We start from the raw sequence: 26,954 nt of genomic DNA on the forward strand, positions 1-26,954 counted from the left end.
GTAGATCATTGGGTACGTAGGGCTACACGTTTAAGAAGGCAACCACATAGGTATGACCCCTCTTCGCACTATGTGATGCTTACAGATAAGGGTGAGGCTCTTACATATAAAGAGACCAAGTCATGCAAATTCAGCAGTAAGTGGAAGCTAGCTATGTAGGAGAGAGATTAAATCTCTGTATGCTAATGATACTTGGGATCTTGAGTCATTGCCCAAAGGAAGGAAGTCTCTTCCAAACAAATGGGTTTACAAAGTCAAGATAGTTGATGGGAAACCTAAGTACAAGGCAAGATTGGTTGCCAAAGGGTATGCACAGAAGGAAGGGATTGACTTTCAAGAGATCTTCTCACCTGTTGTGAAGATGACCACTTTAAGTCTGCTTTTTGCTCTCATTGTTGTATTGGACTTAGAGCTGTACCAAATGGATGTAAAAACAACTTTTCTACATGGTGACATTGATGAGGAAATCTACATGAAATAGCCCGAGGGCTTTGTAGTTCCTGGAAAAGAGCATATGGTGTGTAAACTAAAATGCAGCTTGTATGGGCTGAAGCAAGCACCACGGCAGTGGTACAAAAAGTTTGACACTTTTATGCTCTCTCATGGATTTATACACAGCCATGCAGACATAGTTACTTGGAACGGGGAACGGGAACGGGAACGGGACCCCCTGGAACGGGGGAACGTCCAAGGTCGGGGAACGGGAACGGGGGGAACAACACATGTCTTAAGTGCCCCAAATATGCCCTACATCACCCAAATTGCCCCAAAGAATGTCCCTCTAATTGCCCCAATACCCGTCAATGCATGAAATTGACCCAAATGTCCCAAAATTGACTCGATTATCCCCATAGCTCCAAATTGCCTTGAATTGCCCCAATTATCTCAATTTCCCTTGAAATTAGACAATATAAATGGATGAATACCTTGGAATTGAGGATCAGCTGAAATTTGATTCTGATTTGCAAGAGTTGATAATGCATCAAATTTGAACTTTGCATGGACTCCTAATTAGCTTGTGGGTTGTCTTGACACTTTGAATCTTCAATCAGAGAGAGAGAGAGAGAGAGAGAGAGAGAGAGAGATTAGTGTGTGCACACGTTAGGCAATGGAGATGGGTGAATATATGGTAGGACTATGACCGAAGCAAAAAAAAAAAACAAGAAAAAACGTCAATTTTCAGTAAGCAGGCCTGGAACGGCCGTTCCAAACAGGGAACGGCAGGGGGAACGACAGGGAACGTTTCCTGGCCGTTTCACCTCCTTGGAGGGTTTGGAACGCGTTAGGCCGTTCCTATAGGCCGGAACGGCCGTTCCCTGTTTCTATGCATGCAGATCATTGTTTGTACATGAAAAAGGATACAGATGGCAAATTCATCATACTTGTTTTGTATGTGGATGATATGTTGCTAGTTGGGAAACGAAAGACTAGCTTGGATGCTCTCAAAGATCAGCTGAAATCATCTTTCTCCATGAAAGATTTGGGGAATGTAGAGCATATATTGGGCATGAGGATTCACAGGGATAAAATGCAGAAATTAGTGTTTTTATCTCAAGAAAAGTACATTGAAAAGGTACTGGACAGATTTAACATGGCTGAAGCTAAGCCTTTTGGGGTGCCCTTACCTCCATACCTTAAACTTAGTAAAGCCAACAGCCCAAAAGATGAGGTGGAAGTAAATGCTATGAAGGGAGTCCCTTATGCATTAGCTTGTGGCTCTCTTATGTATGCTATGTTGCTACTTGTCTAGACATTGCTCATGTAGTGGGAGTTGTTAATAGGTTTATGTCAAATCCTGGCAAAACACATTGGGAGGCTGTCAAGTGTATTCTTCGATACCTAAAGGGTACACAAAGAAAGTGTATTTGCTATGGGCAGGGTGCACTTAGTTTGCAGGGTTATTGTGATGCAGACATGGTAGGTGAATTGGACACTCGTAGGTCCACTAGCGGGTATGTCTTTACGGTTGCTGGTGGGCCCATTTCTTGGTGTTCCAGGTTGCAGAACATCTTAACACTAAGTACTACTGAAGCTGAATACATATCAGCTATTGAAGCTTTTAAAAAAGCTATATGGTTGAGCAAACTTGTAGAGAAACTCGGCATGTCTATTGGTACTGCAGTGTTGGGATGTGATAGCCAGAGTGCTATGTATCTGGCTAAAAATGCCATGTATCATTCACGCACAAAGTATATAGATGTGTGATATCACTTTATTAGACAGATTCTGAAAGATGGTCTAATCACATTGTGTTACATTAATAAGGTAAATTATGGGAAACAGGCGCGAGGGATGACCGTCCGGGGCCTTGGGGAACGGGGTCTAGGGGAGCCTAGAGAGTTAGAGAGTCCGAGAATAGGACTCACCTGAAGTGGACGGCTGGCAGAGGAAACGAGAAGAGAGGTGCCAGCAACTATCTAGGCGAGGTGGGGTGGAGAAACAAAAGTCTCGTGCCACTGTTTCAAGATCGTGAGACGTTCTCACTGAGTGGATTCGACTCTTCGTGAGTTTGTTTTTAATCGGGTTCCACGTTTCATTTCTGGTTCCTTGGTTCCTCGTATCACTGGTATCAGAGCCGTCGGGTCCTGCTTCAGCCGTTGGGTCTTGCTTTTGCCTGTTTCCCACGAAGGCTTTCTCCAGCGCTTACATGGGTCAGGCGAGAAGACGGTGCCCCACACGTCATACATCATACTGGCCCGCATCTTGTCATATACGATTGATTTCGTGAGCGCAGCAATTGAACGGCAGTAAAACCCGTCACCCGTCAGACGAAGCTAGTCGGACGAGTCTCACATGTAACAGGGGTACAGCTGGTTCATGTGACCCGTTTAGGGAGGGGGTGTGTTTAGGCCCTTCCTTATTCGGTGTTCCTGCCAATAAGCTTTATTGTCAACGTGACTGCCTCAGTTTGGGAAAGACAAACTATTCCTCACTCTTCGGGGTTATTACTAGAAGCCATCAACAGTTGCCCTATCACTATAACCAGGGAAGTACTTCACTTTGTACGCAAATTTCTTATATTTGCTTTCCAATTCTAGTGTATTAATGGAGGGAAAAGGGAGCGAGGGAGTAATTGAGGGTTCTAGTTCTGGGGACCACCCTATGGTAGATCCCCATGAAACAGAGATACAAGAAGAGCAATGGGAAGAATTTTTTGCCACACGAGAACAATTTGATGATCTAACTGCTCGTGAGCAGGCACAGGGGGTTCAAATGGAATTTTTAACTCAAACACTCACCGAAATAAAATCTCAATTAACTTTATTATTAGAAAGGGATAAAAATAAGCTAGAAACCTCAGATATTCCATCTTCATCGAAAGATTTAGATGTGACTATGCGAGATCCTAAAGAACCCCATCACAAGTTGAGGGATAATCCAGTTTTAAAAGATATATGAAACCCCCTCAGTTTCACGGGGAGGAAAAAGATAGAAATAAAGACACTATCTTTAATTTTCTCCAAAATGGGAGGATTTGCACAAACTTAAAAATACTCCATCACATCTCCAAGCGCTGGAGGCCAGTTTAACTTTGGGGCCAAAGGCGTATAAATGGTGGCGAACTTTAAAGGAGGCAAATAAAATACCTGAAACTTCGGCTCAATTTGAATCGGTCTTTTTGAAAGAATTCCTTCCTGAAAATGAAATGGAAAGAAATTGGGAAGATTGGGATTATGTCAGACAAAAGGGAAGACCCCTGCTGACATATTTGGAGGAATATCGTGAGATAATTCTCAAATTGGAAGGAATAGATGAATTTCAAAAGACAAGAGGATTCATTAGGGGACTAGACAAGGCCTGTAAAAAGGAAGTGAAAAGGAGTTCACCTAAGACGCTTGAAGAGGCAATTAAATTTGCATTAATCAATGAAGATAGTACGCGTCCAGGTACACTCACTAGTCTCACTGATACGGAGCCCAAGACTACGGAATTGGAAACCTCAAAATTTGTAGGCAAATTTTAAAGGAAAATGCCATTTCTTAAGGGCGAGAAACAACCTTTTGAAAATAAACAATATGTAAGGCCAAAGTTAAGTCAAGATGACTTTGATAAGGCCAAAAAAGAAAGATTGTGTTTCAATTGCCTATCCCCTAACCATGTTGCCTGGAATTGCCCTCAAAGGAAAAAGAGGGAAGATAAAGGAAAGGATAAGGACAAGGGCAAGGGAAAAGAAAAACAAATCCATGTAATGCAGACCCTAGAATTAAAAGGGCATGAAAAGTATAAATCTTTAGAGGTCTTGCACAAGGATGTACAACACAGGTGTTGTATGTCAACTTCTTTGTGGCAGCCTACTTTTGGGCCACATGATTTAGTTAGAGTGCATGGATTGATAGCTGGAAAGAGGGTTAGAGTCATGATTGATGACTCTGCTACCCATAATTTCATAAATGTTGGGTATTTGACTCACGCCTCACTTACGCCTACGCTCATATGGGAGTGTCGGTGATCAGTAGGACACTGGGGCACTTTTTACTCTCGGTAGGAGAGGTTTTTTCCCCCAGACTTATGGTCTTATTGTCGTATGTACTACTTCCTTACTCACTAGATCATAGCATTTGTATCCCTTCTTCTCATCAAGATATCCAAGGAAAATGCATTTTACATCCTTTGATTCCATCTTCTTTCTCAAATCATCCGGAACATGAACATAACAAACACATCCAAAGATTCTAAATTATGCAACAGTGGGTGTCCTGCCATACATTTTCTCATATGGTGATATATTATGAGTCAAGGCTGTAGATGTTCTATTCATAATGTGAACTGCAGTATGCACTGCTTCTGCCCAATATGACAATGGCATGTTCATTTGGTTCATCATTGCCCTTGCAACCTCTGCAATGATCTGATTCTTCCTTTTAGCCACACCATTTTGCTGAGGTGTGTACCTGCATGTCAATTGCCTTTTGATACCATGATCTCTCAAGAAGTCTTAAAACTCATATGACATGTACTCTCCACCATTATCTAACCTCAAACATTTTATGTAGCATCCAAACTGCTTTTCAGCCATAGATTTAAATTCCAAAAACTTTTCAAATGCTTCACTTTCATGCTGCATAAAGTACACCCAAGTCAGTTTGCTAAAATCATTAATGAAAGTGATATAGAATCTACATCTTCCGCTCATGGAAACATTCTGACATGGGCCCCAAATATCTGAGTGTACCATTTTCAAAGGATAGCTGCTTATTCTCCCCCTCTTTGGAAATGGCAATCTGGATTGCTTGCCAAATTGACAAGCCTCACATACATGATCAAAATTCACATATCCAAAATGCGGTAGACCACGAACTATCTGTCTTGATTGCAGTTGCTTCAATCTTTGCAAATTGACATGACCAATCCTTCTATGCCATAATTCCACATCCTTATCTTGCCCATGTCCTCTCTCAACATTCATAGAGTTTTGAATCACTGGAGTACCTACATCCAAAGCAAATAATCTCCCTTTCTTTCTACCATGAGCAATCACCCTGCGAGCTCTTCCATTATGGAACTCTTCAATGAAATCCAAACTTATTGAATCTCACGTGCAATCCTTGATCGGTCCAACTGATGCTAAGTTCTTAGTTATTGTGGGCACATAAAGTACATCACCAAGCTTATTCTCAATTCCGTCTTTGGTAACAAGTGGTACCCTACCAATATGAGTAATTTTATGTAAAGCATCATCACTAGTGGCAACATATTCCTCATTTTGCATCTGCTCCTTGCTATCAAACCACTCAGCGTGATGAGTTATGTGGTTTGTAGCTCTTGAATCCAAAAACCAGTCATTCTCACGAAGAGGGTGAGCCATGCTCTATAGCAAATAGGTGACCTCTAGGTGATCCACCTCTAGGTCCATAACCTGTACTACCATAAGTGCTTGCATAGTGGCCATATTGGGTCCTTCCACGACTCCTAGAAATGGCATTCTGTTTGTGATAACAATCCTTCTCAAAATGACCAAACTGCCCACAATAATGACAAGTGCCATCTCTCTGTGAAGGACTAGACCGTCCTCTATCTCTAGGGAAAGATCTCCCCCTGCCTCTATGCATGAAGTCACCACGACCAAAGTTAAATCTTCCACGAGTAAAACCATAGTTACCACGACCAAGTGAAGAGCCTCTAGCTCTAGATGAGCTGCCACGACCTCTCTGGTGATAGAAAACACTGTCTCCACCTGCATTTTTGCCATTGCTAGATGCATTTAATCCCAACTTGATTTCTTCTATAAGTAGCAATCCAATGAGCTCCTCAAAGTCAGGCATAGAGTCTCCTCTAACTGAAATAGAGGTATCCAAAGATTTGAAAGCTGGTCCAAGTCCATTTAGTGTCACTGATACTAAATCATCATCATTAACAGGTGCATTAATGGATGTAAGGTCTTTTGCAATTTGCTTGATTTCTGCCACATAGTCACTGATACTACGATTGCCTCTCCATGCACCATGTAATATTTGCTTGAGTTGTATCTTATGAGCTTCTGTACATGTTCCATACATTTTTTCTATGATTTCCCATGCCTCCTTACAAGTACTTGCCTTTTTGATATGAGGAATCAAGGTTTCCGAAATACATATGGAGATCCAATGCAAAACCTTCCTATTCTTCCTTGTCCAATCCTTATACGCTTTGTTTTGCTCTTCAGTTGGATGTTTAGGAACTTCTGGACATTCATCATCACCTGTTATGAGGTCCCATAGACATCTACCCATAAAAAAATTCTCCATTCTGTAAGACCAAACGCTATAGTTGTCTTTGGCCAATTTGTCTTTCATAATCTGAGTGATTTGTGCCGTGTTAGACATTATGGCTTCTGCAAATTCAGAAAAACCAGCAATACAAACTGTCCACAAGTGGTATTCAGCAGCATGCCCCAATCCGGAACATCAATGGTCCAATCCGAGACCAAAAAGCATAAAAAATGGCCCAAAAATACATGTAAAAATAGCTTCCAGCAATATGACTGTCATAAATGTGTCCAAAAACTGTCATATGCATCCATCCATAATGCCAACATGTCATAGATTCAGTTCCCAACAAGAAACATCCAATTAGGATCCCAAATGATGTTAGTATGACCCAAAATGCATCAAAACACGGGTCTAAAATTGACCATTTTTCCTGCAATTTTTCTACAGTTTTTTATGCCAAGATGGAAGTACATATGAAGCTGAAGCTACAGAAAATTTCCCATAATTTTTTTTGAGCAAAGATCGGCCTTTAAATAGCCTCCCGTAAGTTGCATAGAACCTGCCCTTGACTTCTACACATTCCTAGAACAGATATTGAGTAGATTCTTCATGCATTTTATAGCTATTCCAGATATGTCACCAGAAGGATCCTCCAATTGTTGAAGAACAATATGTGATACTTTCTGTTCCTTTCATGAGGGTCATAAACAATCGTCAAAATGCTTAATTGTGTACCTGAAAGTGCTAGTCCACTTTCAAGGTCAAACCAGTACACCTTGCTCTACTCATATGGGGTGTTGCAATACTCATAGTTCATTTTGCATACATTCAAAATGAGGTGTCATTATGCATTCTCTTAGCAGAGAGGATGCTACCTCTGCTTATAGCATCTCTACGCATGGACGCTTAATTTATGAAATGTTGCCTTTGTCGACAGGCGGAGAGGTAAACTTACCATGACGCATCAACACGAAATCCCTGCTCCCTCAATGGTGTACGCCTCTCTCTGTCTAGGCTTGTGCGTGTGGATCAGCAGACCTTGAAGCTCTTCCCAGTCCGCTGCACAACCTCCATGGGTCTAAGGCTCTTGCTTGCTCATCATTTGGACGCGTAGAAGCAAAGGACTCCCGTTTTCCAATCAATGACTTTGTAGACATGCCTTTGAGTTATCAAGACCATTCCAAAGTGGCATCTTGAAGTACATTGCACATGTTCTGAATTTGCATCGCTTTGGCGGAACAAGACTAGGGTTTCCGCATTGGAGACATTGAACAATAGACGGCTCGACTATTGTAATGATGGTGCAACCTTTGGTTTCTGTTGGACGAGCAGGTTGTGTAGTTTCTTATCTTTAACAGCACCTTCTGGTAGAATTGCTGCTAGGGACTGTATTGTCAATGCGTTTCCTCGAGGATGCAGCAATGTTTGACATAGATGGCATCATGGGTCAATTCAATTGGTCACACATATTCATGCTTTTCATTAAGTGAACCTCTAGACCTTGCAGTATGGGGGAATCAGTCCGAGACAGTTCTTGTGCAAATGGAAGGAGAAGTAGCAGGCAGCCCTACATGTGCGGAGCAGGATGTTTAGGTTGCAACAACTACTCCAATGCAAAACGTGTCGATATTTTTTCTAATAGAAAAGCTACTGATGGCATAGAAAAGTTATTTCAAGGGACGGCTCTGATACCAATTGATAAACTTAAAGTAGAGGAAGACCAGGATGGAGCAAGTAGTGATGTTCAGGAACTACGTGCTATCTTCTCCTTCATTATTCTTTCTCCATTCTTAGTCTCCTACAAGTGGTATTCTCAAAAGTGATAGATACCCCCAACTTAAGGACACTTTACATATACTTCTACTTTAGATACATACATCCATAGGATATGACTTAGGATATGTCATATTTATCAACACCTCGGGTCAGCGTTTTGATGCTCATACCTATCATTCTGTTGTAGAAAAATTACTTTGGTTGATTCATGCTAGGCCAGATCTTGCATTCTCAGTTAGTCAGTATTTTAATGCACCTAGAATGTCTCATTGGCTTGCTCGTCTTCGTTGTCAAGATATTTAAGGTGTACCTATAATTTTGGACTAACTTATGGTCATGGTTTATGCTTGCAGGGGTACACTAATTCTGACCGAGTGGGAGATCCTAACACTTGGTGTTCTCATGGAGGCTATCTCTATACCTTGGGCATGACACCCATCTCTTGGGCCAGCCATAAGCAGGAGATGGTGGCAGATATTCCACAGTCGAGATAGAGTATCGGGCTCTTTTCGATGTCACTATGGAGTTCATCTATATGTGGAACTTACTAGTTGCACTTTAGTTTCCTTGCAAGTTGCCTATAGTTGTCTACTGTAATAACTAGAGTGCTATTTCCCTTATGGGTAATCCTATTATCTCCCCTCGGACACAGCATGTGGCAGTTTACTACTACTTTACTAGAGAGCAGGTTGAACTAGGCACCATTTGCCTAGAGTTTGTACTCTCAAGCGACAATTTTGTAGATATTTTGACCAAGGCGGTCAACCCTCGGGTTCTCTAGTATCTTTTACCATGGATCGGCTTGGATACATCCTCGTCTACTTCCGATTGATGGAGAGAGAATCCTTTCCTTTTATGTTAGTTTAAGAGGGGGTGGTTTCCTTCTCTTGATAGTGACAATGATGTTTACAACTTTTCACTTTCAGACATTTATTTTATATATATTATTTATTATGGAAATTTGTAACTTCATATACATTGTCAAGATGACATGATTGCAAAAGGGTGCTTGGGTAAGTGAATAATTCCCTTGCGAGGGCAATGTCCAAGCGGCACCATTGCTTCGTAATCTACATGAGCATGAATATTGGCATTCTCCTTTGCATTACCCCATGCATTGGCATTTGTTCATATAAATATGCATCTGTGCGCATTTGTTCCTTTTTGGTTAGAGCCTTGGAGTGGTCGACTCTGGATTCACTATAATCGTGGCGTTGCACATGGTAGTCTCCAAAGGTACATCTTTTTTAATGCTTGTATGCTAGCTTTGCTTGTCTTACTTGCTGTCTTGCCTTTCTTTCCACATATTCTCCATATGATTGGCGCGCACACACACACACACACACACACACACACACACACACTTAGAAATCCCTAGATACTTATCCTAGTAGTGTATGGGATTGTTTTTGCTTGTTTTATGACTTTCATCCTTACTTTTCCATACTTCGGGGCACAGTGACTCAATGGGACGTGAAACCATCACTCAATGCTAAATCTTCTGTTTCAATTATACCAACAGTCATTAAAAAAAAAAAAAACAAAAGTCCATTGCTAATTCCATCTGTCTTTGCAAGACTTGGTAGATCCGTGGGTAACCAAGGAGTACCCTTGGTCTGATGTCCTAGCCTCTCTGGGGAGATCACTTAGGCTTTCTTGGTAAATCTGTAGTCTTGATAGATCATTGGGTAGTCGACGTTCACCCTTTGCTTGATGCCTTGGTTGCTTTGGTGTGGGATGCCTTGGGGTAAAAGGAAAAATATATGAAGGGCTTATTTCTCATGGCTTAGTTTTGGGCCTGCGAGGGGGTGTCGAGCTAAAAATGCATTAGCATGACTTAAATAATCTCAAAACATGCTTAATTAATGAAGAAAACCTCTTATTTTTGAAAAGAAACATGATCCTAGAGAGTTATTGTATCCCACATGCAAAATCCTAATTTAGATTCCCCAAACTTTCTATAAATAAGCATGCAATCCACCACTTTTTCCTTAATCTTGTTTTTGTAGGTTTCAAGAGCCATATCTTTGCTGCCACACCCTGTTCGTGGAGGACATTGCGGTTAGATCTTCCGTAAGCCATCTGGCACCTAATTCCAATCTTCATCACCTTTTTGTAGCTGTCGCTAGATCTTGAGAGCTATCACCTACAGTTTGGTTCTATCGCTATTAACTAGGAATTGTTGCCTTGATCTTCTCTCTCCTTTGAATGTTGTGCTTGCAGTTTGTGGCTGCCACCTTGACATTCTCTCACCTTTGTCTACGCATTTGCACCCAATAGCTGTCGTTCAGATTTTCTCTCCTTAGGTACTTGCGGTTTTAATCTCTCTCTCCTGCACTGTCGTCTGCATTAGATGTAGACTTCCTTGGTTGCGTTTTCTGGTGTTTGACACTCAGAGAATACCTTTGTTGCAATTCAGGATCCGCACTCTACAACTCATAATTTTTGCCTTGATCCCAAAGATACCAGAGTTTGAGGTTCAGTGTTCATTGCATAGTGTATTTACTGCATGAGCAGTGTATATTCATTATTCATTCACTTTATTATTCACTGTGTGCATTTTTCTTTGAGTTACCCTAACCCTAACTGTGTTTTGAGTTTATCAGTTTGTGCTTTGTCGTGCGATTTTTTTTGTGCTTTTTTGCATTTAGGGCATTTCTTCACAAGCCCCTCCTCCCGAAGATGTTATACTATAGTACCATTTTATGACTATAGCAGACGGATTCATTGAGAGACTTGGACACCTAGACATATACATGCCACATGAAATGTTGGTAGCCATTAGCCAACTCAAGGTCTTCTCTCATTATAGCTCGAGGTCAAGGCTGGGAGAACAGTCCACATCTCTAGAGGTGAGTAGACTTATAGACTATGCTAGGAGGAGTTGGAGAGTGAGGAGCACTACATCTGCAAATGCAGAGCGTACAATACAGTTCAAGCTAGGTACCTTAACACTATTCTTTTGTTTTTTTTTTGTTTGGGTTGGGGGGGGGGGGGGGATACCTCCCTCATGGAGTCTCCAGAATAGCGTCACTTGGAGTAGTTTCTAGTTGAAATTCAGAGGCTTTGCACATCATTACTATAGGCATGGATTGTGCAAAGAGGGGGATGACAGTCAATAGCTCACCGATCTCTTCTAGACAGTGACCATACACACAACACCTACATGGAGGTTTGTGATAGTCCAAAGAGATGAGGAGATCAGAGCAGCATGCCGATGGCGGGTGCAAGGGTACCAGACATAGAGGCGACACTAGAGAGAGATGAGAGAGATCCACTAGTGACAAGCAATACCTGACATAGCTAAGGGATCAATATAGATGCTGCCCCCATACTATCTCATCAAGGATGTAGGACATACTCTACCCCACCGATCATGAATGGATGGAGCTAGTTATCAATGTATCACATTTATATTCAGCCACATAGCTAGACATGCATTTCTTCATATATCTGCCCCATCATCCTTATGTTGCATCTTTGTATGGGCATTATCTTGCCTTATACACCACTTTAGCTTATTTTCACAGTATATCACTGATTATGTTTTAGCACGCCACACGTTGATGTCTAGTGACGATCATCATTGTACAGGGTTTTGTCTCATAGACTGATTTTGGCCTCAAAAGATGTTATTACATCTTTCTTTCTGTAATTGTGGGGCACAAGTTTCATATATCTAGTAGTGGAAAATCTGGTAATGGAAAGCCTGATAATATAAATTTTTAATGGTTCTGGTAATTGCATTTATGTTGCACTGTGCAAAGCTCATTTCTTTTCATCATGAAGGAATACACAAAAGTCTACCCTATTTCCTTTCTCTTGATTTTCCAAACACCCTTTAAAGAGTTTCCTATTTAAGAAAACTTTGTGGATGCTAAAGACATTGGAAGCGTGTTTTGGAGACTAATTGATAGTGTCAAGTGCTGGAACAAAGAGCTCGGTTCAGAATGCAAGCCACAGGCTGACATGAACTTGGACAATGAAAGCAGTGCCCAGTGTTAGATCTCTGTTAGTAGAATCAATCGTAGATTAAAATATACTCCTGCCACCTATTACCATAGAAGATTGGCTCTCCGTTGCTGTTGAAAATGCATTTGAAACCTGCTGTCTCCTGGTTGTTCCAGCTGAAAGCACCAGCTGACAGGTTGCCTATCCTTGTTGGAGAGGGCAGATGGGGGTGAAAACAGCCATAGATCAGTTGACTGCTGGAAACCCTAGCTAGGATCATTACCTGGTAACTACTGCTGCTTATCTACACACAGATGCTGTGGGTTGGTGTGGAGGTTGTCCATGCAGCACAGTTGAAAACACAGTAATAGGGAACAGCTGTCCTAGGCCCTCAGGACACGGAAATGCCGTCCTGGACAGATCTGCTGAAGGGGATGCCAAAATGGGATGGGGCATGTCCCCTATCCTGTCCCCAACAGCCGTCCCCCCGTCCCCTTGTCACATCCCCTACCCCTAAGAGGGGACTTCTTTTTTTCTCTTTTTTTTGGGGGGTGGGGGGCAGCTTTTGAGGGTGCTTTTTTGGTGGGTTTTCTTTGTGGGTAAATTTTTTCAGACTTCTTCCAACAAGGACTTTCCCTTATGTCACACATACATATACAAAATCAGCATACACTTGTATGAAGTCATATCAAACCAGCCGGCATTACACACAGTTTTTCTACAATGGTAAATACGTGTATGCATGCATGCATGCATGCACATGCATATGTTCTTTGGTAGTATACATTCACCCACACATCCACCCACCACATCACATGCATACATTTGAAAATCCCATTTATGTATGCCATCCTACTCCGTCCCCGTTCCCTACCTTTGGCTGTCCCCCATCCCCCATTCCATGTTACTATGGTTGAAAAGCAGCCGCTGTGTTACTGTCATAAAGCTTTTCTCCACATAATGGGAGCTGAAAAAGCAGCAGCTGCATCTGCATCTGCTCAGGAGGTTGATCTGGTTGTTCTGATGGCATCCTCTAATGCAGCAACTATTGAGTCTTGAAGTCTGTCATGTGACATTCTGCCAAGATTGGGAATTGATGCTCTATAAGCATCTTAAACTAGAAACCCAATCATGTACAACTGCAGATAGCAAAAGCTGATACCTAATAGCAGCAAGTAGTGCTGAAGAGAAGAGTACCAAGGTGGCGCCAGGGCTAGAAGGTCAAATAAAAACTATGGCAGCTAATGATGCATATTATTTGGCATTATGATGCCTATTATTTGGCATTGTGTATGCATTACGTGTACAAGATGAAAAAATTAGGGGAGGCCCAACATGTACGACCAAATTTCCAAGCTTAAAACTGGAGAGTTCTTGCAATGGCCCCACTAGTACAAACATTAAGGCACAAGGCATCAAAGATTCACATGTATCAGGACCATGAATTCGCACTGAATGTATTGCAAGTGGGCTCCATATTTCTACCATGCGGACTTGAGTGTGCTCATGTTTTATTTCTGTAGTTGATTTTAATATATCTATTATGCTGAATAGTATCCTTTTTCCATGAAATAAGAAACCATCTATTTTGAAGTTGATCTAATTTCCACTTGTCCTGAGAAAATTGATGTGCTTTCATAATGAGGTTCCTGGCTTTCCATAAATTGGATTTTTATAAGGTATAGCTGGCTGCTCTGTAAGGTTGTGAACAGATTGTGATTCCTGCAGGCTCTATGGGGGAACAGGATTAGGCCTTGTTATATCATCTAGACTTGCTACTGCAATGGGAGGAAAGATGTGGGTAGAGAGTGATGGCATTGAGGATCATGGAAGCACTTTCTGGTTCACAGCAAAATTTCGTTTGCCACCAGCATGCAGCAACTCTTCCAAATTAAACATTGATGAGTTCAAGGATGCGAAAGCACTTGTTGTGGATGACAATCCAACTAGCTTACAAGTATTGGTGAATCTTTTGAAGGTAGACTTAGAAAGGCTCTTTGGTTCCTGTAGCATTTTTCTTGTGGCATGTTATTACTGTTGACTCGTGGATTTTTGCCAGAATTGGGGTGTTAAAGCAGATGGTGTCCAAAGTGTGGAAAGCGCTGTGTTTTCCCTTGAAAGGGCAGCTGAGTCTGGTCAGAAGTATAATGTTGTGTTGCTAGATATGTGGTTAAGTGGGACTGATTCTGTGGAGCTGATTAACCTGCTACGGGAAAGGCCCGATCTAGTTGTGAAGTTGTGTCCTATGCAGACAAGTGAAAGAGGGGATTCTGCAGAGCATCCTCTCAAAGTTGCACGTGAACACTGTCAAGGCCTCAATTCAACAAAGAAAGGTGATGAACTTCAGAATCAAGTACCAAGCATTTCCGCTAAAATTGAGAAAGCTTGCATAACTTCACCTGGTGAAGTGCAAGGACAACATTTGTGTAAAAAACGCCACCTAGGTACCAACTACACTGCATCGCGGCTTTCTGAAGCCTATTCATTTGATGGTCTGTCCTCCATTATCATGTTAACGTCAGTAAATCATACTGACACAAACAGGTATTACAATGCTCAAGGTCAGAACAATCTTTACTGGTTTCAGTTGTATGTTTCTGTTATTTTCTGTAATGCTTCCTGAATTTTCTTATCAGGTGCAGAGAACTTGGTATTAAAATCCACACGTCAAAGCCAGTAAAACGCTCCTTACTTTGGAGGTTGTTACATGCAGCACTAGGTACTCAGGAAAGGTTTCCCATTTTAGAGGTAAGCAGCTTTCAAATCTGATAAATATACATCTTCATTTCTACATGTTTTTAAAAAATCACTATTCATTCTGCAATGGCAGGGTAAAGTCCCAAAGGGTTCAGAAACTCTTGGGAAGAGCCTACATATTTTGGTTGCAGAGGATAACCTTGTGAATCAAAAAGTGGCACTATTGTTGTTGCAAAAATGGGGGCACACAGTAGTTCTGGCTCGAAATGGAGCAGAAGCTGTTGAGCAGACTGCCAAAGAAGCATTTGACCTTGTTTTAATGGATGTAGGTTTCTTCTCTGAGCTATATAATCAGACTTGCAAATATTTTTAGTGACAAACATGAAACATGAACTGGCTGAAATGTATCTTACCTACTATGAGGCCGAACCAGGTGATATTTCTGAGGTGATATTTTGATGATATAGATAGAATTAGATTGATGTTTCTTCTAAACTGACGAACTTGTTTGCTAAAGAAAAGCCTAATTGTATACATCCATGTGGCTTCTGTAATAGACTGAATGCAGTATCCTTATTACAACACAATGCATGGAATTAAAAACACAACAGTGACACGTTGTGATAGAATACAGTAAATGCATGTGCCTCGTTTTATGGCAAAACACATGTTTTATGCTTGAGGGTTACTGTGTAGCTGTTAAGCTTACTCAACTTTTGGCTTCTGCTAGGTTCAAATGCCTATTTGTGATGGATTTGAAGCGACGCTCAAGATCCGGGAACTGGAAAAAGCTCAAAGCAAGATGAGCACTCCAATTGTTGCAATGACAGCCCATGCTATGTCGGGAGATGGAGATCGGTGTATTGCAGGGGGTATGGACTACTATATTAGCAAACCTCTGAATGCAAAAAAGTTGCAAGAGTTGATACAGAATGTGGCAACTGGTTCTTTTAAGAGGCGTGCCATTGGGTCTGCTTCCAGTTCATCAGTCCCTCTGTGGTAGTCTATTTTGTACCTTCGCTTCTGCCACCACAAAGCAAAAGCCAATTGAGGAGCACAGAATGTATTTTTATAATTATTTATTGATGACTTGAAGTCGTTCATAAAAAGCTGCAGGACCTGCAAATGAGTGGTCACTATTGCAGCCAGGAGTTTTCTGGGGGGAATCTGGGAATACGTTCAAGGATGTCACAGACTTACACCCTCTTGGCAGTATGTTGGGCAATACTTATGATCCTGGTAGCCACGAAGGCTCTGAGATTTTCAAGGTTGATGAAGATTGAACACTAGGGTCATTGTTGTGATCATGATGTAAAACATCTGCTTTCACCTCCTCACTGGTAGGAAAACAATTGTATAGCTGTCTTTGTATATAATGAAGACAAGTTCAATTATTTCAGATTGTGTGTGTTTCAGTATTGGAGTTATCACTTCTTTTAAAAATTTATTACTTTCTTGTTTGCATTTTGGGGGGAGGGGCAGGGGAACTCAATTTCTGGTGTGCAAATTTGCAACCTATTACTGTCCTGCGCCCTTCTTTCTAGAAATTTTTGGATATTGTGAGGAGACCATACATTTGTTTGGAAGAAGCTACAGCAGTGCAAGATGATACTTTTGGTTGGAAGAACCTAAAAGAGTAATAAGACAGCGTATTGAAGTCTGAATATTCAGTTACTTTTGAGGCGCATTAAATTGCAGAAGTGTGCTTTGCTAGGGCTGATGAAATTTGGGTCAATTTTCTTTATTTCAAGGCTGCTCATATGCATGTAAGTTTCATTTGGTCTTGCATTGAAATACAGTGGGGCTCCAAAGTGGTAGCACCGATGGTAAGGGGTAAAGCATCAACGAAGTCTCAGGCTACAACAAAGTTGAAGTGTCTATGAATCTAATGTGGAAGATAATAACCCATGCTCCTTGTGGCATTTGTCCGAGGTGAAGTCCATTACCGACCATGAAAGTTTGTGCTCGTTTTATGCCATTTCTCAACCATGGTTGCTAACCTTGATTCATTCGAGCTTCGGGAACAAAGGAAAACCAAAGCAGCAGGCTTGGCTTTCCTCAAAAGGAACTCTCTTATAAGTAAGGCGAGTAAATCCTATTTCATACTAGTAATGTTGCCATCTTTCTTCAAATGGCATGTAACAGCCGGACTTGGGTGAGGGGTATCAAATGTAAGTACAACTAGATCAAGGAGGTCCTTTTAAGAGGCTTGGCACACGCAAGGTTAATTGACTTGGGTGTTGACTAGCGAACAAGATGTTTCATCATGTCCATGTGTAGGTCAACTAAACGGTGGGCTCCATTGATCAAATGCTGAAAAGAGGAGAAAGAAACATAAGAACCATGAACCATAGAGAGTTACAACCTATTGTCATCTTGGATAGTACTCTCACTTTTTAGGTTGTGTCAACTTGGATAAGTTCCTCAATAATGGGAATCTTTGAGTCCCATTTTCAATGTTGATTTTTAGAGCTACATGGACTCACACATATTTCACATGTGTGCCCTTACTTCAAGGTGCTTCTAGAATCAAGTGATGTGATGCTTTAATAATGATTAGTAGCAATGTGCAAGGTCATGGTTTGTGTTTGAACTACTATTGACCTTTAAAAGAAGAGAACTAAAGAGGCCATGCATGAATAAGCAATGTGTAATCAATATGAGGACATAATTGAATAATGGTCTTCATAAAGAGGTGTTTTGTTTGTAGTCTCACTTTGAAGTCATAGATAAAACAATGGAGTTGCAATAGAGTCATTTATCCATGTAAAAGTAAAGTCGCATCCAAGTTGAAAATATTAAAATACAAATATTTTTCTACAAATGCTAAAATAGTGTGAAAGCGAACTAATTTTGAGTTGTGGATATCTTCATAAGGGAGTGTTTTGTTTGTAGTATCACTTCAAAGTATACACAACAATCAACTTGAGGAGACTATTAATATAAAACCACTCAAGTATCCTTAGTGAATGTACTCTTGCAACAAGTAAAGAAGTCCCTTAAAGCAATTGCACATAATGTGCATATCAAGTGTATGAGAAGCATGTCTCGTCTGCACCTCAAAGCTCCACTTGAGTTGTGAGTCTTCAAAGCGTCCAGCTCATCATGAGCATTTTCGGCAATTAGTATATTATCAATATATAAGACCAAGATAATAAGACTACCATCATGGGCATTCTTCGTGTAAAGACATCGAACCGTAGTGCTGCGAGTATAGGATTGTGAATGCATGGTATTAAACGTATGATATCATTCTCTAGGTTCTTGCTTAAGCTCATAAAGACTCCTGCTTATCTTGCATGGAGGTGTTTCCTTACCTTTTCCACAATGCCCTAAGGCTATTGCATATAGACACTCTCATGCAAATCCCCATATAGAAAATCCGTCTTAACATCCATCCAATACAAGTCTAAATCTAACTATGCAACCAAAGCTAAAACCAAGCAAGGGATAGTCATCTTGACCATTGAAAGAAGATCTCATCAAAATCAACTTCCTTTTTCTATTTAAAATCCTTTGCAACCAATCGAGCCTTATATATTGGCTTAGCGTGACCAGGAGTGCTCTTCAGCTTATATAGCCACTTGCATGGCAATGCATATTGTCCATTAGGTAAGGAAACTAAATCCCAAGTATCATTCTTCTGTAGTAAGTTGAATTGTATAGCCCTCTCCTAAGATGAATTCTCACCTCTATGTATAGCCTCCTCATAAGTAAGGGGCTCATCATAATCTACCATCATGAAATAATGTATAGTGGGCTCATAGAGATGAGGAGGATGTGAGGCTCTGGTAAAGCATTCCAAGAGTGGTTGAGTCAGCTATCTAATTGGGATTGGTTGTACAATAACACGAGGCTCCTTTTGAAAGATTATCCTATGCATCTCAATTATCTACTCAGTTTGATTATGCATCTTTTCCACATGAAACACATCATGATGGCTAACTTTTCTAGCCTTAGATCTCAAAGACAATAGTCCATTTCACATGCATCACTATATCCAAGAAAGATACATTTGACAGACTTGGAATCCAACTTGTTCTACTTCATTTGGGAATATGGCAGAATGCCTCATATCCAAAGATTCACGAGTGTGCATACAAGGGAGATTTATCAAATCATATCTTAACTCTACCACTAAGAGTACTGCATGGGGATCTATTAATTAAGTGGACTGCAGTAGTAACTATCTCATTCCAAAATGTATTATGTAAGCCTAGTGTCTTGACATTTGCTTGAGCATATTGTTTCATCTAAACCCTGCAACGACTCTAAAAAGCTTACACAAATTTTCATATCAAGTATCTCATTGTCATGTTCAACATCCTACATTAACAAAACCTTTTAAGAAAGTAAATAATAAGATAAAGCATTAAGAATATAATTCATGTTGTCAAACTTAATATAAGGCTAAAATTGCATTAGATATATAGCATTGAAAATGTTCACATATTTTTTCTTCGTCTACAAACTATTCATCTATAAGAAATGAAAATTGTTATTATAAAGAGATTCTCTCAAAGAAAGTTACTAGATATTAACTTAAAAATATTACTTCTAATGATAAATCACCGATGCCAATAATTTTACATACATGATCATCTCCTAGGCATATTGAACCAAAAATGGTACGGCAAGTATAGAACCAAATGTGATGCAGGGGCACACGAAAGCAAGCCCCCAAATCAAGCAACCGACTTTGAGAGAATATTGACTCACTATCAATCAATTCTGTGGCACCAAGTGAAGAAGAAACCTAAATATAATCATCTAGATTGTACTTCAATACATTTATCTCCTTAATATTGGCAATGGACTTAGTAATATGTTCATAAATGGATATGCTAATCAAGTGTGATTTGTGAGTTTACATAACCTGCTATGGCCCAGTAGTAGTTTGAAGCCAAGGATACCTTTCATAACCACACTAAAGTATGTTTGGCTCAAATGCCATTTGGCTCATTTGGGTATTGGATAACCATTTGATGCAACCATCTTCCATTGAAAGTTAGAGCACATTGATAATTACATGGAATTTACTATTCCATCCTCACATTAAGTGTATTGAGATACATTTATCATTACATCAAGGAGAGACTCTTTAGTATCTACAAGAGGAGAGATCAACTAGGCTTATGTGTCAACATAGGATAATCTTACAAATCTTTTCACAAAGACATTATCACGTGAGAAGTTTAAAGCTTTTCACAAGCTTTGGGCTTATTTTTTTTAGTGGATTGATCTTCATCTCCACCCATCATGCTTAGCACTTCCCTACACAAGAAGCTCTTGTTCATTACATCATTCTAGAAGGGAGTTGTTGCAATCTTTTTGTAATCATACATGTGAACACACTTAGGACCACTATAGCACTTTTTTCCCTTACGAGATCCCCCCCCCGAATGTTGATTGACCATCAGTCAACTATGTGGTATAAGTGAAGAAGAAACATAAATATAATAATGTGAATTGTACTTCAATGCATTTATCTCCTCAATCTTGATAGCGGACTTACTAATATATTGATCATTAGATATCTTAACATCTTGCTGCAACTTTTCTGTCTTTTTCATGCCTATCCTGTGCATCTCATGGCATATGGTCGCCCGCTGTCCACAATAATGACAAGTAAGAGAAGACTTAGGACCATGGGATTTACTATAACCCTATCCATAAGGTCTAGACTTAGATCTATCCTGCTGTAGGTCTCTACCACAACGATCATAATAGCCTCTAGTATTATCCTTGCCTTTAATTGTAAGAGCTTGAGAAGCATGGGTTGAATCAACATTCTTCTTGTTCACCTCCTTAGTAAGTAAGATTTTCTCTACATCTAAGCATTTTAAACCATGATCGAGATCATTAGTGCTAATAGAAATATGAAATATATCCCAAGACTCAAGAAGAGTAACAAGAAACAACATAAACTTTATATGATCAAAGATAATCTTTTGCGATATGAGCTAGCTTTGCAAATATCGTAAAACTCATTCAAATGAGTAGACATAGAAGTACATTCCTTCATAGATAGTCCACAAGCTTGTTGAGCCATTATAACAATGAAGCACGGCTTTGCTTATTACAGAGATCGCATATCTTCTCTCAAAACTATCATGCACCACCTTTAGTCTCAATGGTATTAAAGTATAATTTCTTAGACAAAGCGACAATGATAGTGGACTTGCATGGCTCATCAAGGTCATCCAAGTGTCAGCATCGATATCTTCTACCTTTAAGCATTTGCATTTCAATGGCTTGACTCACTTCTTTTACACAAGAACTTGTCATATCTAGGTTTTCCAATAGTTAAAGTTATTGCCATCTAACTTCTCAATGTTAAAGATAGCACTATCCCTAGAAGCATTGGAAACACTTGCCATCATGATTGCAAAATAAAGAGAGAGCGGGATGTTGTAATAATTGTAAAACCACCCTAGAGCCAAAAATGAATGCAATAGGAGAAGAACAACTGAATTTATTGTTGTTCATAAAGGAGAAATATTAGAGTGCTTAAACCAACTGTCTACTCTCAGTAAAATAGATCAAAACTAAATTTCAACAATGTTGTCCATAAAACTGCAATGAATAATGAGGCAACTATAGGAAAATATCCAAAATAAAGTGCTCCCACTGCCAGGGAAGTCCAAATAGGAACAAAACTTACACTACAACTAGTAGTGTGTCCAAGAAAGACCATGCAACTCCACGTACCAAATACTATCAGAGAATCCAAAAGTGTCAGATACAGATGCATTCCAATGAAAGGGTAACCAAGTACATGAGCTAATTGTACCTAAGAGATCTCCAAACAACGATGAGATCTACCAAACTACAACCAACTCACCACTCATAAATAATGGAGCTCAGTACATAGTGAAGTATGTATCCATGATTAACAATCTATCTAACATGAGGATGTATCGTGTACCCAAATATCAAACAAAGATAAGCCACAATGATCAATGACTACAAGGATAAGCTTTGCATAAACCAATTACCATACATAGAGATCCCACGAGCTTCAAAGGCCAAGTTGTACAATACAAAACTGAAAATACTCCCACTAGAAGCAAAGATGAATATTAAAGACCAAATCAGGCTCAATGTATATGTAATTTTTCATCTTACAAACTAAGGGAAAACTATTAGCCTACAACTAGTTATTAATGACCACTATGACTAAGTAATTAAAGATCTCGATATCATTGCATGTATAGAAAGAGACTTTGGAATGATTAAATTGGGCTTCAAATTGTTTAAAATTGTGTGTTCATGTTACTTATTTACTTGTCGAAAATTTAACTAGTTAGATTGTGTTGTGGTTGGATATATCATGAAACTTTTCTACTTTGAATTGTTGCATCATTCATAGAACGCCTAAAAACTACTCTGGTGTTTTTCAGGGTTTTTATCGTGGTAGGAAGCCATGGCTAGTTGGGAATTTAACTAGCTAGTCAAATCATATTGTGGTTGGATGTTTCAAGCAAATTGTGTACTTTGAATTGTTGCATCAATTGATGAAGGCTATTTAAGGGGATTTTCTTGGCATATTTGTGCATATTTAAGCTCATGTTAAAATTGTTGGCTTTGGACCATATTCCTATCGAAGTTATTTGATTCGTCAAGTGTTTGAATGCTTATAAATTAGGAATATCTTGATTACTTAGTGAGTTTTTTGAGTTTCTACTAAACCAATTGACCAAAGCAGAAAAGAGCCTTACCACCACTGAAGTGACTATCGATATACCTTATTATGACATACACATTGGACGCTCTTATCATTATTTCCCTAGAGGCTACTTACCCACCACCTCAAGAGCATCCAAAATGTTGAAGGAGACCCTTGTGTTGAGTTTCAAGCACTTATACTTGATCCACATTGTTGTCCACACACACCTTGAGTTTACCTAAATCCACCCAACTTGAGTGCTTCCTCAAGCCACACCAAGAATACCTTGAGTTGTGTTTCCATAGCCCCCACTTCAACTTGATAAATAAATTTGGATTTGTTCCTCACAAGATACGCATTTCCATTTCACACCTAAGTGCGCAATCTTAGGTCATCTTCATGTGACCTCCAACATTACCTTGATTTGACCGACATCTCCCACCTACCTTGAACTACTTTCTCATACTCACTACGAGTTGGGTTAATCTTTATCATGAGTTACTACTTGTGGGAGTTGTGTTGAGAATATCATTTTCCTTAAAAGACTCCTACCTCAAGTAGGCAAGGCACACTTTCACCTCAAGCACTTTCTTAAAAGTCAAACAAAAAGCAACCCTAAAAAGGAAAAGGATGAGCTTTTCCCTCTTGGGCACAGTGCTTCAAACTCAAGGCTCCTGTGGCTCTTATCAATGCTATCATATCTCCTTTCTCTCAGTCATCATGGACTTCTCGTACCTTGGTGTATCATCATCTAGCCCTCATCGTCATTTCCTCCTCAAGCTACTTACCCTCAACCTTACGTTGTTGCTGCCTCAGAAAACTAAACCATCAAGAGTATTACCAGTATCATCGTCACTACCATTATCTCCATCATCTTCTCAATCACCATCCTCATCATTACCATCATCTTCAACATCATCATTTGAATTTCTAGTGTTGTGTTCAACCTCATCTTTTGCATCATCACCTCAATGGCCATCCTTGTCTTCAGCACCTCCATATTGAGTTGCAACCTTGAGCTCAAGATCACACCCAACCTTACCCTAGTTGTCACTTTGACTTACTTGCCACCTCAAGTATAACCTTTGACACCTTAGGTAGCCGAGTTGTTGGCCCCTACACCTAGCACACCGCCTCAAGTAGGGGACTCCCATCCCCTTGTCTCAACTTGGGCTAACGATAGATACACATTGTTACAAATTTTTGAACCTTGTATGTGCATGCACATGGAAGCATAGTGGTAGTTGTGATTGCCCAAGAGGAGATAGGGTGTTGAATGCTTGGAGGTGCAAAATTTTTTTTCCCCACAAGTTGTCCAAACACAAGCCTATAAACCAAAAACAAATGGCACGAATGGGGGAACCCATGTGTGAATTTATCCACATTGCTTAGCTTGAGGCACCCTACCCTAATCATCACCTCGACCTAGCTATCACCTTCAGCAAGGGTGATTACCTTGATTGTGACATCAAGGTCACCATCTTAACCACCTCAACCTCGTAGAGAGGGCCACCATGCTATCATCTTGATGTATCCTAGCCACACATTGTCTCATCACCTATCTCAAGTATGGTTTGCAAAAAGACAAAAAGCTAACACAATTAGGAGAACAAGTGCAAGCTACAAGATTTGGAAAAAGCAAGCATCCTGTATCCAAATATTAGACAAAGATCAACCACAATGATCAATGATTGCAAGGATAGGCTCTGCATAAACCAATTACCATATATGGAGATCCCACGAGCTCTAAAGTCCAAGCTCTATGATATAGAACTTAAAATACTCCCAACATAAGAAAACTGGAGTATCTAAGAGCAAAAGCTCAATATGCATGGGAAACTAAGGGCAAACTATCAACTTACAACTAGTTATTAATGATCGCTATGACTAAATAATTAAAGATCCTAGTATCATTGCATGTCTAGAAAGAGACTTTGTAATGATTAAATTGGGCAAGTAAAATTGTTTGAAAATATGTGTTGATATTAGCTATTTACTTAATTTTATCGGATGATGGTATATGTATGAGTGTATATGGTATATTGAGAAGCTACCAACAACTAGCTAGGTTGAGGATTGCATTGGTTGAGAGATTTTGTGACTCAAGTAAAATCAATGAATTACTAAGGATTACTAAATATTTTCTGTACATGCATTGAATTATCTGATTTTATGTTTTATTTGATCATAAGTGTTGGAGAAGGTTTACCCTAAACTAGCTAGTCCAAAATTTAACTAGTTAGATTACGTTGTGGTTCGATATATGACAAAAATTTTCGACTTTGATTTGTTATATCAGTCATCATAGAAGGCCTAAGAACTACTCTAGTCATTGTTTTTCAAGGTTTTTATCTATAGGAAGCCATGGTTAGTTGGGGATTTAATAATAGCTAGTCAAATCATGTTGTGGTTAGATGTTTCTAGCAGATTTTGAACTTTGAATTGTTGCATCAGTCGTTCAAAGCCTAAGATTTGATTAGTGTTTTTTAGGGGTTTTATTAGCAAGAAACTATGACTCTCCAACCACAATTGTAGCCCATCTATAGAGCTTGACTAGCTCTTGCCTTGATCACACCACCTACATTATTTGGGGTGCCAATAGAAGATATTTTAAGGGGGACTAAAGGACCATTACAATTCAAATTTTTATTTGCAATTTCTTGGTTTTTAGGCGTAATGCATTTGGGCTTTAACATTTTCTTGACATAATTTGTGCATATTTAAGCTTAGGATAAAATTGTTGGTTTTTTAACCATATTTGTGTCGGAGTCCTTTGATGTGTCGAATGCTCTAAGGCTTATAACTCACAATTATCTTGATTATTTTGCTGAGTTTTTTGACTTTCTACTAAAGAAATTGGCCAAAGCCAAAAAGAGCCTTACCACCATTGAAGTGACTTCTAATATACCTTCTTATGACATACACATTGGATGCTCTGATCACTATTTTCCTAGTAGCTACTTACCTACTATCTCAAGGGCATCCAAAATACCTTGAATTACTTGCAACTGACTATCTTGAGTTGTGCCCTATGAATCTCCACATTTAGAGGTGAGGAGACCCTTGTGTTGAGTTCTAAGCGCTTATACTTGATCCACATTGTTGTCCGCACACACCTTGAGTTTACCTAAATCCACCCAACTTGAGTGCTTCCTCAAGCCACACCAAGAATACCTGGAGTTGTGTTTCCATAGCCCCCACCTCAACTTGATATGTAAACTTGAATTTGTTCCTCATAAGATTTGGTCCATATGCCTTGCCATTTCACACGTAAGTGCGATCTTAGGTCATCTTCATGTGACCTCCAACATTACCTTGAGTTGACCGACATCTCCCACCTACCTTGAACTACCTTCTCATACTAACTACGAATTGGGTTAATCTTTATCATGAGTTACTACTTGCGGGAGTTGTGTTGAGAATATCCTTTTCCTTAAAAGACTCCTACCTCAAGTAGGTAAGGCACACTCTCACCTCAAGCACTTTCTTAAAAGTTGAACGAAAAGCAACCCTAAAAAGGAAAAGGACAAGTTTTTACCTCTTGTGCATAGTGCTTCAAACTTGAGGCCCTTGTGGCTCTTATTAGTGTTATCATCTCGTCCTTTCTCTGAGTCATCAACTCGTCATACCTTAAGGTATCATCGTCTAGCCCTCATCATCATTGCCTCCTCAAGCTACTTACCCTTAACCTTACCTTGTTGTTGTGCCTTGAGCAAACTCAGCCATCAAGAGTATTACCACTATCATCATCACTACCATAAACTTCATCATCATCTCAATTGCTATCCTTATCATCGGCATCATCTTCAACATCATCATCTCAATTGTGGTAGTGTTGTCTTCAACCTCATCCTTAGCATCATCTTCTCAATGGTTGTTGTTCTTTTTAGCACCTCCACATTGAGTTGCCACTGCAAGATCACACCCACTAGTTGTCACCTTGACTTGTTCAAGTATAACCTATAACACCTTAGTGTGACTAGTTGGCCCCTACACCTAGCACACCGCCTTGAATAGGGGACCACCTCAAGCCCATCCCCTTATCTCAACTTTGACAGACAATAGATACACAATGTTACAAATTGGTGAACCCATTTGTCCATGGATGCACGTGTAGGCATAGTGGTAGCTGTGATTGCCGAGGAGGAGACAGTTTTCCCACAAGCTATCCA

The 26,954-nt window shown here is 39.9% G+C and overlaps 1 protein-coding gene across 4 annotated transcripts in view; it reads left to right on the forward strand.

The window, feature by feature from the left end:
* Window positions 1-17,029, forward strand: part of LOC148020256 (uncharacterized) — an 83,736-nt gene extending 66,707 nt beyond the window's left edge. For 2 of the 4 annotated variants that reach the window (XM_087700593.1, XM_087700594.1), the window contains 5 exons: window positions 14,145-14,394; window positions 14,476-14,960; window positions 15,053-15,164; window positions 15,247-15,438; window positions 15,844-16,490. In XM_087700593.1, coding sequence (XP_087556719.1) covers window positions 14,145-14,394; window positions 14,476-14,960; window positions 15,053-15,164; window positions 15,247-15,438; window positions 15,844-16,116 — 1,312 coding nt within the window. In that variant the 3' untranslated portion in view covers window positions 16,117-16,490. Of the gene's footprint in view, window positions 1-14,144; window positions 14,395-14,475; window positions 14,961-15,052; window positions 15,165-15,246; window positions 15,547-15,843; window positions 16,491-16,595 lie in introns of those variants that run through there. The other 2 variants (XR_015694939.1, XR_015694940.1) reach the window with 2 other exon arrangements.
* Window positions 17,030-26,954: the final 9,925 nt, after the last annotated feature.

Source organism: Lygodium microphyllum, chromosome 19 (genome assembly GCF_053477565.2).
Source record: "Lygodium microphyllum isolate KBCC chromosome 19, Lygodium_microphyllum_v1.1.10, whole genome shotgun sequence".
In the NCBI taxonomy this organism is placed as follows: Eukaryota; Viridiplantae; Streptophyta; class Polypodiopsida; order Schizaeales; family Lygodiaceae; genus Lygodium; species Lygodium microphyllum.